Source organism: Podarcis filfolensis (assembly GCF_964270895.1).
Source record: "Podarcis filfolensis genome assembly, chromosome: 1".
Taxonomy (NCBI): domain Eukaryota; kingdom Metazoa; phylum Chordata; class Lepidosauria; order Squamata; family Lacertidae; genus Podarcis; species Podarcis filfolensis.
The window spans coordinates 48502930-48516106 of NC_139604.1; the positions used below are offsets into that span (position 1 = coordinate 48502930).

The 13177-nt window shown below is 40.9% G+C and overlaps 1 protein-coding gene across 2 annotated transcripts in view; it reads left to right on the plus strand.

Annotated features, from left to right (window-relative positions):
- CNTNAP5 (contactin associated protein family member 5) overlaps positions 1–13177 on the plus strand; it is a 311049-nt gene that overhangs the window by 284455 nt on the left and 13417 nt on the right. For both annotated transcript variants that reach the window (XM_083584551.1, XM_083584552.1), the window contains 2 exons: positions 6072–6290; positions 11589–11660. In XM_083584551.1, the coding sequence (XP_083440677.1) occupies positions 6072–6290; positions 11589–11660 (291 nt within the window). The remainder of the gene's footprint in view (positions 1–6071; positions 6291–11588; positions 11661–13177) is intronic.

Sequence of the window (13177 nt, forward strand, 5' to 3'; positions counted from 1 at the left end):
TTCCTAATATCCTTTTTGCTTGGAAGCATGTCATTGTACAGGTATCAGTTTTCTAATCTTACCTAATCTGGACTTTATAAATTCAAAAGTAGTTCTTTTTTTCTCTAAAGATCTCTTTCCCTTTTCTATCTATGTATGACCTCAAGTATGCTCTGTCTTTAAAAAGCTGAGCTGTTAAATGCTTGTTAGTGCTTAAAGCATTCAGGCTTCTTGTTTTCAGACTATCTTTGCAGGGCTCTCTAAGCTGTGGATTCAAGGAATTGTTTTGTTGTGTTTGAACATTCTTGGCAGTTTTTCATCATTCATGGCCCTATGAAAGACTAATCCATGTGCTTACATGGCAGCAGCACAGTCTTCTGTCTTTTTAAGAATTCCACTTCAAAGAAGTACTTGGTAGGTTCACCAGTGGGCCCAACCACTTTTTCTTCTTTTCCCACCTGTCCTCCCATATTCTGCAGAAAGGCAGTGGAGGAAGGCAGATAGTTGTAGCACATTTGTGTGACATTTGCTCTGATATATCATCATGTTGAACTGGCCCAGGGCTCAGTTTGCTTGCTTATACATAGATTATCTATTAATTTTTCTGTAAAGCAAAGGAAAACATAACTTACTTTCCTTTCAACTCTTTGTTCTCTCACCTTGAGGAACTATTACTTTCTTCACTCTTCAAAATCAGTATTATGTCAAGGAAGATAGGCTGCTTTTTATCACAAACGCGTAAAGATGCAGATTGTTTTTAATTGATTCCCTACCCTTGACACACTTTCCTTGCCCACCCAGAAACAAAGAATTACTCATGGTGCCCTTTGTTTTTTGAGTTCCAGCTTGTGGTTTGCGCATCACATTAAACCATAGTTTATATTGGTACATGTTGTTCAAAAGTTCCTGTGGCATCCTTCCTCCTGCTGATGTGGTGCTAGGGCTTTCTTGTCATCCAGTCTCTGGCTTTTGGTTTGCTTCTCTCCAAACAAACCACAAGCAGAACCCAAGGTTTGTTCCTGGCTTACCAGTCCTGGTTTGCTCAGAGAACATGACAAGCTAGACCTTAGCCAGCTTCCTGGCAAAGTTCATTCTCCATAGCACAAACCTACATGGATCTCGGCATGAGCTGAGTGGGGGGAAAGTCACTTAACGCTGAGAGAAAAACATTCTACATCCACCTCTGGAGATTGCTACTATTTTCAGAAATAGAGTTTGCACAGTAATATTACTTAATTGCTGTGTCTTGTGTTACTCTCCAGAGAGCATCTATAGGATCTCTTTAGGGAACATTGTCGAAATGGAAGGTTGCAAAGTCTCCGCCCTCTTCCCCCTTGAGATGCTCTCTTGCAACTTTATTTTTAGCCTGAAAAGTTGCTCTCTCAATTGACTGCAGCTGTCTGCTATCAAAAGAATCTTGTATTCCTTTGTTTGGCATCTACAGCTCCCCATTATGTTGCATCCATCAAGTCTTTTCTTATTACAGTATTCCACATGGTGATTAAAAAAACAAAATGAAAATAAAATGGGAGCGGTCATGTTGTGACACTTTGCTTTGCAAGGGTTGCACAGATGACTTTTGAGTTTGAACAAAAATTTTCAAGTTCCCTTTTCATAGCACTGTCATCTTTAGACTTTAAAACACCCATTCTCCCAGGATGTTCAAGAAATGTGTGGGCAAAAATGAGTGTTCGCATGTGCGCATTATACTCAGCAGAAACTTGTCAAGAGTTTTTGTGAAGTGATGGTGATGTGTGATAAAAGCCCAAATACTATACTTGGAGCATGTTACTTTACTGTTCAAAGGGCTGCTAATTTCAGTTAATTTCAGTAAGTTTGGTGTAGCCTGATCTTCATCAACAACTTATTAAGCCAACTGTCAGCTATATCTGGAATGTGACTCACACCTTCTTTTGGGGCAGACAAGTGATTATGCCTGAGAGCAAAAGACCATTTTGATTTTGCCCAGAGAAATATGGTTTCTTAGTGAGGGCAGGAAAGACAACTAACTGCTTCCACCTCAGAGGCACCAGGCGGATATGATGCTAGCACCAACTTATTGTATGCCTATTCTCCCCCCCCCCACACACACATCAACTTGCCTTTTTAAGGGTGCAGAAACACCCTAACATTGAAATCTTATGCTGGTTTCATAGAATCATTGAATTGTAGAGTTGAAAGAGATTGACTTGATAGTGATTTGTTTAATTTTATTTATTTATTAAATTTCTATACCACCTTTAATCTGAGGGTCACAGGGTGGTTTACAGTATAAAAGCTGAAAAATACATAACATAGTAACAAATAAAAACAGTACCCCCCACCCACAGTTTAAAAGGCCACAAGGAATGTGTGGCTTTTGTGTACAGTTTAACAAGGAAATCTGGCATCATGAAACCTAAGTACATTCAGAGGTATACGATTTTACACTAAAAAGGGGAAGTGCTAAAACTAGATAGGCAAAGCAAATCTCCTCATGAGCTGTCAGTTTTGTGATTCTTAGACGGGCATTTTGTAGCTGTGGCTCCATTGCAGCACTTTCCAGGAAAGCTGATGACTCTGAGTCTTTTTCCCTCTTCTGAGAAGCATCTTATCTCTGTGTGGGTTTAATGCACACATGTGTACATAATTGTGCCTCATTCACATATGACTGGAATCAGTTTTCATAGAAAGATGCTGCACTGACTTAGTGATGAGGGAGAAATTTGGTTCACATTTAAAGGTGAACTTATTCTGAAACATAGCCATCCTTCAAAATTTGCACTTCTCCAGATTTTGCAGTGCTGTCCTCCAGCCATGTAGTGTGTACAAACTGTATTTACTATGGTTAAATGTGCATAAAGATATTGGTGAAAATAACAAAGAGAAAAAAATGAACTGGGGAAAATTCCTTGCAAAAAATGTGTGTATTGGGATAAATTTTCACGAGGACTTTTTGTTTTTAAATTGCATTGCTAATGCAATGTGGAAGTCTGAAGTTAAGACTGAAACAATGAGAAATTGAGAGAAACTAAAAGTGACCAATTTGCCCTGCCCTAGTCTGCACCCACCTTTAAAGAATGAGGAACAAACTCAGAACCATTTGTATTTTTGCTCCCCACAGCGGTGCTGAGGATATGGCCAGTGTGCCTTCTAATTGCAGACTCACTTCCCACAGAGCCCCAAGGACCCAATTTTATGTTTAGTGGCTGTGCTCGGAAACAAGTATGCCTGAGGCTGATTGTCTGCCTGGCTTGTGTGCTCCAGTGCAGAAATTCATTGCTAATTACTATGCCTCTCTCTTCTAATTTGTGAGTGAGCCAGGCAGGGATCTGCAGTCACCAGTTGGAAAGGGCAGTATGAAGTCTAGCTATTATATTATTAAATTGTATTGGGTGGGCATACCAAACCTACTATTTGCACTGGAACTTCATTCTGCTAGGCATACAGCTTTCCCAATAAGGAACTATGGAAAGTGCTTCTAGTCTGATTTCAGTCAATGCTCAAACTTCCTACAAAAGGCTTGGGAAGAATGTGAAGTGACTAGATGGTTAAGGCTCCTGTCAGTGCTCCTTAGTGTGGGTCCTGTTCAGGCAAGGGTATGCAGGTGGCGCTGTGGTCTAAATCACTGAGCCTCTTGGGCTTGCCGATCAGAAGGTCAGCGGTTTGAATGAACAACGGGGTGAGCTCCCATTGCTCTGTCCCAGCTCCTGCCTACCTAGCAGTGCGAAAGCATGCCAGTGCAAGTAGATAAATAGGTACCACTGTGGTGGAAAGGTAAATGGTGTTTCTGTGCAGTCTGGTTTCCAACACAGTGTTACGTTGTGCCAGAAGTAGCTTAGTCATGCTGGTCACATGACCCAGAAAGCTGTCTGTGGACAAACACCGGCTCACACTGCCTGAAAGAGAGATGAGTGCCGCAACCCCATAGTCACCTTTGACTGGACTTAACCGTCCTTTACCTTTATCAGTCATGCCCATTATCAGTCTAAACAACACACACATTTCCTGTATTCATGCTCCTGAGCTTTAATGTTTGCTTACGATGTGGTAAGTAGCCCTCAGTATACTTTTAAAAATGGTTTATCTAAAGAAACATCCTATTTAAATCTGTTTAGAGGCATAGTAAAGGAAAAGGTACCCCTGCCCGTTCGGGCCAGTCTTGCCAGACTCTAGGGTTGTGCGCTCATCTCACTCTATAGGCCGGGAGCCAGCGCTGTCCGCAGACACTTCCGGGTCACATGGCCAGCGTGACAAGCTGCATCTGGCGAGCCAGCGCAGCACACGGAACACCGTTTACCTTCCCGCTGGTAAGCGGTCCCTATTTATCTACTTGCACCCGAAGAACTGCTAGGTTGGCAGGCGCTGGGACCAAACGACGGGAGCGCACCCCGCCGCGGGGATTCGAACCGCCGACCATGCGATTGGCAAGTCCTAGGTGCTGAGGTTTTACCCACACCGCCACCCGCGTCCCATGTTTAGAGACATATGTAGCAACATTCTGATAAGGAAGGGCCACCAAAAGAGATGAAATCCTTCAAAAACTTCAGCAATGCTAGCTTGTTGCAACAAACTATAGAAGAGTCATGTGCCACATTAAAAACAAACAGATTTATAGTAACATAACATTATAAAAATAAGCACAATATAAAGCTGGTGCCGCAACAAATCTGTTGGTCTTTAAGATACTTTTTGTGTGTGTCTTTAGAAAGCAGATTCTGCCTGGGCTTTCTCCCTCCAGTGGTCCAGCCTACAGCTGCAATGTTCTGTGATTGCATAAGGGCAGTGAGGTCAGTGAGTTTGTGAGTGATTAATAAGAATGGGGTGTGAATGATTAATGCTTCACACACCCCCAGGCTGTAGCAGCAAATGAACATGACATCTTAGGCAGTGGCATTTTCACCTCTTTGCCATTGGTATTCTCTTATAGGGCACCATGCAGCCAGAGGTGCTGAATTTGAATTAATATGTAAAACTTTAGCCCCCTGAAAACTTATGGTTATTAAATATCCTGGAATGGGTTATTGCAAAAGGAAAGGTCAGTGGCTTTGGAGTCCCAGTGATAATAACATCATCTTCATCCAAGGTGGCACCTTCATTATTGGAGCACTGCACTTTGCAAGTGTCAATGCTCTCTTGCATCTATAAGTTATCTTACAGAGTCACCACCTCCAAGAGATTTCTTTGATTTTGTGTTTCAGAGTAAACATGCATAGGATAGTGCTGTAAGAGTGGTGAACAAGAGATTGGCTCCCCAAGAGAAATGAGAGAAAAAATAGTCTAGAGGTGCTGCAGAAGGCTAGTTTTATTTTGAAAAATAGCATGGCCAATTTTGAGCTTTACAGCTTGGTTTTTAAAGTGTATTTCCCTTTTCCAGATCTTTCAAGAGTGAAGGTTTCCTTTTTCACTTACATCCTGTCTTAAATAATAGGGACAGCCATAATAGCACAAGCAGGAGCATAGCCGTGAATCAGCAGGAGGAAAGTATAGCCGTTATCAGAGACATCAAGGATAGGTTATGTAAAAACCCATTTCTTCATTCCAGAGTCAGCAGCTGCCACGGAAAACACATCTAGAACAGGCATCATTCCTGATCACTGACCATGGGGGCTGATGGCTCCACAACATCTGGAGGGCCCTTCACTGGCTATCCCAGACCGCTGACGTTTGGTCATATGAAACTTAACTTCAGGATTCTCCAACTGATTATGCTCATATAGTCCTAATTTGGGGAACTAGAAGCATTATTCCAGGTTTTACATTATGCATTCATGTTGATAGTTTTGCACATCCCCGCACCCAAGGAGAAAGGCTAGCTGTGCTATTTCTCTAAGCAGAAGTGGTGACTATCAAAAAGTAGAACTCCTTATGATAGCAGATGTGGTCAGTGCTTTCTTTCAGCTGGAACTCGCCAGCTCAGTTCTGGCACCTCTCAGGTGGGTACCACTGGCATTATCAGAGAACAAGGGAGGTGTTGATGCTGAACTCACGCACCTCTTTTTCCAGAAAAATAGCACTGGATGTGGTTAAACTCACTTATCTCAAATGCTTTTTCTTTTCTTTTATATACGAAAAGCAAGCAAAATAACCTCAGTTTTCTTTGTATTTTACAGATAGTCAGGGACTAGATCCAGAAGTCTCCAAAGCAAACTCCTTTGGGTTCATAGGATGCATGTCATCTGTCCAGTACAACAACATAGCTCCCCTGAAAGCTGCTTTACGGCATCCCAGCATAGCACCTGTGACAGTCGTTGGTTCCTTGTCCGAATCAAACTGTAGATCTTTGGTTGAAGTCGATGTAAATACAGCAACTACGATATACTCTTCATCAGGTATGTTCAACAAACTGTTCAGGATGTTTGTTCAATAGCATGCCTGTTTGATGGTTCTACTTTTAATTAGAAAATGTTGAGCTGTGTAACAAAAAGAAAGAAAGGGGTATTAGTTTCCCTTGGTTGAGACTAGGGGACCCCAGTATCATCCAGCTCAGTAAATCTGAAGCATGCAACTAGATTTATACTAGTTGAAGTCCTTCATATCTTACCAGTGGATTCATGCAGGCTAACTTCACACTATTGTAAGTGACTGGCTGAGATTAGGAAATGGAAATGAAATTTCTGCAGGTTTCATGAACATGTGCAAGAGTAATCAGAAACATTTCATTGAATTCCCAGTTGGTTTGTCCATGAACCGTTTTACTAGAGCTGAGATAGGAGGGTTACTGTCTGGAAGGTCAGAAGAAGAAGAAATAGCTTTGGGCTTGCTCTACCTATGAGAAATTGCACCCAACTTGCCTTCTCCCAATGAAATAGGGAGAAAATGATATCACTGCTGCCTCCATATGCAGGTCCACTACTTATGTGATATTAGCAGCTCTGAAAGCAATGACCTCTTCTCACTATTTGTATGGCTGTAGCCCTGAGGAGCAATCAGTAAGCCATTCCCTTGTGCTCCTGGTCCTTGTGGCAGAGAAATAAATACACGTGTGCTGTGTTTTTTGGACACTTCTGCAGAACACAGGAATATCATCTCTCATGCTGCCAATGTTCAGAACAGGAGTTTAATTATAAGCGTAAAAATAAGATTTAACAGTAAGAAATGACTGCTAATATATATACCCTGAGAAATGGAGGAGAATGAAATTGATGGGGCGTATTCATACTGCAAAGGGCCTGGATTACAGTGCAGAGATTGCCATGAGAGCTGAAATAGAATTGAATGTGCAGCAGGTTTTTTTTAACTATTTATTTCTATGAGATTAACCACACACACTCACCTTCTCAAATTAGGCATTCAAGGTGCCTTAACAAAGTAACAGTACAATATTGGATCAATGATCAAAACCAAAAAGCACCCATCCATAAAACAACAACAGTCACCAAAGCTGGTCAAAAGCCTTAGGGAGGGGCTTTCAAACCCTTGGTACACCCACTGGAAAAGCCAAATGCATTTCAGGTATCATCAGGTCCTAGCAAAATAATGGTGAGAAGGAGTGGAAAGATTGTAGACTGGTGGCCACATTGATTCAAGACATTGTGTTATGTGTGGGTGTGCATTTTGTTCTCTGCTTGTCTCTTATCCTCTCTGGTTTTAAAGAGAGTCATATTACTTGTTGATGATGATCCCAGCAGTTCATTTCTTGCCTGCAGTCATTAAATAGCCCCCTGGGAATCTTAAGTGTTTGGTATGTTAGGAAGAAAAACACATTGTGAAGCTAGTATTTGTATCATCATAGATGGAGGGATGAAAATGGCTGCTCCTAGATCACTGTCATACAGAAAATATTGCAAATATTAATGTCATGGTTGGCAATTTTTCAAATGATCTAAAAACAACAACCAAGATTTGAAATTATATATGAGAAAACCAGCTGAACAGAATACAGCTAAACACCACAATTCATCTAGCAGTTGGTTGTTATTTGGCTCTCCACATAATAGATTTGCATGCAAATTGTCCACACTTTGGAAATAGCAATTTAATAATATTTCCTAGATTATTTTATTTCAACACTATTTGCATTTGCACCAGATCCCCATTTTATCGTGTCTTGTACCTGAGACATTCCGCAGGAAACAAGCAATGTTATTCACACCCTGCAAAGTGAAAACAAATTATGAATCACTTCCCCTTTGGTGAATATGTTCCTCTTTATGTGCTGCTTTTAATGTCCATATTGCCTTGTTTCAGCTGTGACTTACTGGGGAAGCATATCTTGCATGGACGCACTGGCAGCATCACTGAGTGCTTTTCTGGGCTTGTGTAAATAAAACATTCATTCTCTCTCTTCTTCTCTGTCTCACACACAGCACCTAAGTCTGCTCTTGCTTGCTTACATCATAGATGATAAAGAAAATGCTAAGATTATATGGTCAGAAGATATCAGCTGACATAACAGCTGAGAGAGAAAGCGCATTGGCCACAACATTTGACTTGTAAACACAGCACTGGGCAGCAGCCCAGTCTATTTCAGAACCACTCTTATGTCTTCCAATTTGATTCATTATCTGGGACTGAAGCAGATCTTTTCAAAACAAAATGCAGGCTTCCAAATCACTATAATAGGGGTTTCTGTGTAAAGGCTTGATATATATCAATTATAAAAATAAAAGGTTTCTTATTTTTTTGCCAAATTTTGTAGGCATGGGCACCTCTTCTTTGGGGATGAAGCCTACCAAATATCAGAACCATAGCTACAGTAGTTCTCCAAGGACACACTTTGCTCTTTTGTGATGAGTACAATAGTACTCAGGGGGTGGGAGCGAAATAGAACATGGATCCCTAGGAAAGACTAGGTTGGGGAAAATTTCACACTTCCCAGTGTGCACCCTGTTACCCCAAGGGTCACTGCTGTGGATGGGCTTCTCCTCACCATCACAGATTTTTTGGGGTGCATCCTCTTCTCCCTGGGAGTGAAAGAGATCTCTCAATTGACTTGTATAGAGGAATGGAATGTGGGAAAAGAGCACAAATGTCCAGGAAACATTAGGGGGCGGTGAATGCCACCTTTCCAACAAGGAGTCTGTTACCACAAGGGTCATTAGTGGATGTGACCTTCTGCCCACCACCACAGCCTATTGGTGATACACATCCTTCTCACTGCGAGAGAGGGGGAGGAGAGATCTCTATTGCCTTGCATAGGAGAAGGGGTGATAGTGGTGGATATTCAGCAATCAGCATAGATTCACTGCATCGTATTGTTTTATTAATGACAATTTGCTTTGAGAGGAACGGCAGGATGGCATTGACACACACAGGTTGAATGAAGCTGACTAACATATACTCAGAGGGGGACCCACTGAAAGCAGTGGACAAGTTAATTCTGGTTTCTATGGCTTACTCTGAGTCAGCTGGTGACAACCCTTCGTCAATAGCATACTCCATTCAGCCAGCCTGTCCATCATTAAAGTCAAGTACCTATTACTTGGGTTAGAGCAGTCTTTGAAATATAGAATACAGTCCCTTATGGTGACCTTTGGTAAAATCATCTTGGGAAGTAATATCTATTTTAAGAAGAGCATTCTACTAAAGTCTTATGTGAAACTGTTCATTTCCTTGACTTCAGAATTTCCCTGGGCTCTACTGGGGAAGTGCCTTTTGTTACTTACCATCTGCTTCTCAGCAGCAAACACTTCTTTGTGCTTCCCTAATCTCATTTTTAACTGAGTGAATCATAACCCCAAGAAATGTTAAAGCTTGTCAGCCGAAATTCTAAACACAGGCATCTCAACTGCTTTTTTAAACAAGCTACATAAAAATGATTCAAAGTTACATATATTTAAATACATATAGATAACTGCATTAAAATATTCAAAGGAATAAATGTTTAAAGCACCTTGAAATACAATCAGACCTTGGTTTTCGCACGTCTCGGCTGCCGAACATTTCGCCAAAAACCTGGAAGTGAATGCTTCTGTTTTCAAATGCGCCTTGGAAGTCGAACGGCTTCCGAGCCACATTTCTCTTTTTCCCCCCATGGAACTAGCTGACAGCCCTTTGATCCTCAGTTCTTGAACGTTTTGGAAGTCGAACGGACTTCCGGAATGGATTACATATGAAAACAGAGGTTCCACTGTATCCAGTGAAGTTGTCCTATTAGTGCAAGGGCTAACATTCGAAGGGCACATGAGGAGGCGAGAGTAAGGGGAAGCTCTGTTGTGCAACAGTCCTTGGATGAAGGGGACAACTTCATGTACAACCCATAGTTTGTATGTTTTAACTTCTTTAGCTCAGGTAATTTCATCTTGCACAACAATGTTTTTAATGCTCTTTCTGGAGGAAGAACCTGTGCCATTGGCTCACCCCCTTTCACACACTATTTGAAATTAACTATTCCTTAAGACTTAATAGTTGGTGTTGTGTGCTGAACCCTCTCAAAAGACTAAGAACATATGTGTCGTGATTCCAATAAAGAACAGATGGAGCTGGGGTTGAAACTAGTTGATCCTTTCCCATCCTCAAGTCCCTTTGCAACTGGACTCGTCTCATGCCCAGATGATCAGTGAATGGTGCGGTGAATGACAGTAACCCAGCTTGAAGAAGTGTCTAAACACAGCTTGTCTCGATTTGCAAGACTTCTCATTTGATCATTGTTGGTGTAGCAAAAAGTTCACAGGTAGAAAATAGAAAGCTAATGTTGTTTGCAGTAAGAAGACAACATATTGTTACGAAGAGGGGAAAAAATGACCGGGGTTGCATCTAGTGTAGCACTAAGTAACTTGTTCCATCTGTGCAAGCATTTACACTTGCCCAATGGAACTTCCTCTCACTGTGCACACCCAAATCTGTTATACTGTTTCCTCATATCCTCTGGAGCAGATTTGGGGTGGGTGGGACACACCCCAGAATTTTTCTTTCTTTGACCCTCACTGTACTTTCCACCTATGGACAGATTTTCTTCTGGTCACTAAGTGCTCAAATTAAGACTATTCCCACCAGAAATCTATCATTCTCTGTCCCCACTCCCATTTTGTGTCACCACTCCATAACTTCTAATACAATAATACTGAAGAGAATACACTTCCAACATTTTATAACCAAATAATTCCACCCCCACAAGTAAAGAACCAAACTGTCATAATCCTAGCTAAGCCAACAGAATTCATTATATTACAAGGCAACACACAGTTACAACTATCTGCTATTCAGCCTTCAGTTTTATGAAACTGGTATGTATCCAAATACATGTCACTAAAAACTGGCAGGAACATTTTTATAAACACCATATTGTCTAAAAGTGTAATCCTTTGCATGAATCATAAGTCAATCTCACTGTGTTAAATGGGGTTTTGTCCCAAGAACTGTAATGTGTTCTAATCAATTTGCAGTCTAATTGTATGTATTTTGCTGACACTAGGGTATTTTTTTTAATGGAATCTCTTTCAGTATTTCCTTTCTCTCCTTCCAGCAAGTTGCACATTTGTCTTTGTTACCTTCACATATTAAAACTCAGGAGCAGGAAATTATGGTGGTGCTGGTCTAGTCATTTGCTGTGTCACCAGAAATTCTGGATATTTTTAGCCCATTGGACCAGGAGAAGTCCTTGCTCGGGCTTCTGCTAGTGGGACCCATTTGCTGAGTCCAGCCCGTTGCATATAAAAAATGATTCTTTTGTCCTTAATGAATTTCAGATCCATTTGGGAAGGCAGATGAGAGAGAGCCCCTCACCAATGCAGTCAGGAGTGATTCAGCTGTCATTGGAGGTAACCTATTTTTTTCTTTAAAAAACAAACAAACAAACTGAGCAAGAAACTCTTAAGAAAAAATGTTAAGGGAAATATATGTGAATAAAATACAAAGTTCTTTATTAAAATTAACACTGGGTTGTATACAATACAGCACTAAGCTGAATGTTTCATTGTGCAAGGAGAAATCCTTGCACAATGAAATGTCCTCCCCCATTGACCTCCTAAATCTGTTCTGGGGACTCTCCCAACCTCTAGAACAGATTTGGGGACAAAACTTTTTTAATGCTACCCATTGTAATAAACTCTCTAGTAATAAATCCTCAATAATCCAGTACTAATAAGTCATGTAACAATATTGGCCAAATAAGCTTTGACAAAGTCTTCATCAGGGAGTTATAAAAAACAGAACAATTTGATAGGCTTTGACTTCTATAGTCACTTAAAGGAGGATTACAAAACATACAAAGAAGTTGGTTGTATATGACATGAGAGAATTTTTCAGGTCTCCTTATCTCAAGCTGAATGGGGCTTTATACACCAAAACAAAAACCTTGAACTTAGCCCGGTAGCTAATACTTGCAGATGAATCCAGTGGAAAAACAAAATTGGATTAACTTGTGTAGATTATTTTTCCAGAGTAGCTGCATGGCGTCCTAGATATGCGTCACCTATATTTAAAGCTGCTAGAAAGCCCTGAGATTGGTGCTGGCTGACTAGAAGTCAAATGGAGATCTTGCTCAGGGGAATCAATCCCACTCTCTTCTGACATGGCAAGAGAAGAAGCAACAGAAGCCCCAAAATTAGATGAAGAAGCTTAGAATTGGAAATAGGAAAGACTCCAAAATGATTCTGATATATGGGTGGGATGGGCCTGAGCTGTCCAGGAAAGAGAGCTTGAGAAAGCTCAGTGACATCTTCAGTGCACTGTGTCAGTGAAAAAGACAAAATTTTCAAAAATTATTAAGAAAGGGATTGGTCCTAACAGAGAAAGGCAATTACAGTTCAACATTATCAAGCTACCATCTGCCCAGTCTTAGAATACTTTTCCATTTCTTTATTGTCTTCTATAGGGTAAAAGCAAGGAGGTAGCTATACAGGTCTAGCCATTTGAATAGTCTCATGGGTTTCTTGAGAAATCATCAGCTTTGTCTCAGCCCAGCCCTCTCTCAACACAACTTAACAATGTTAAAAGTCATCAAACTTTATGACCCGATGGTCTTCGTAATTAAGAAACAAGAATTACAATACCCATGAAAGAATAATTAAATTAGAACCGTATCCATTAAATGTGACAGTCCCAATCCAGTGGATTAGGAACCCACTTGCAGCTAGAAAAACATGGAAGCATGAAAGTCTTAATTCCTTCCTTTCATAGAGATTTTGCTGAATTTGCCTCAGTTGAGCCTTTTCTAGGGGTTTCCCCTATATTTTGGCCCAAAAACTGTTCCACAACTTAGAGAGATCTGCTGACAAGTGCCTATTTTGGTAAAACAGAGGGGAGAGTTCTCATTTGGACTGTGGTGGCTTCTAGT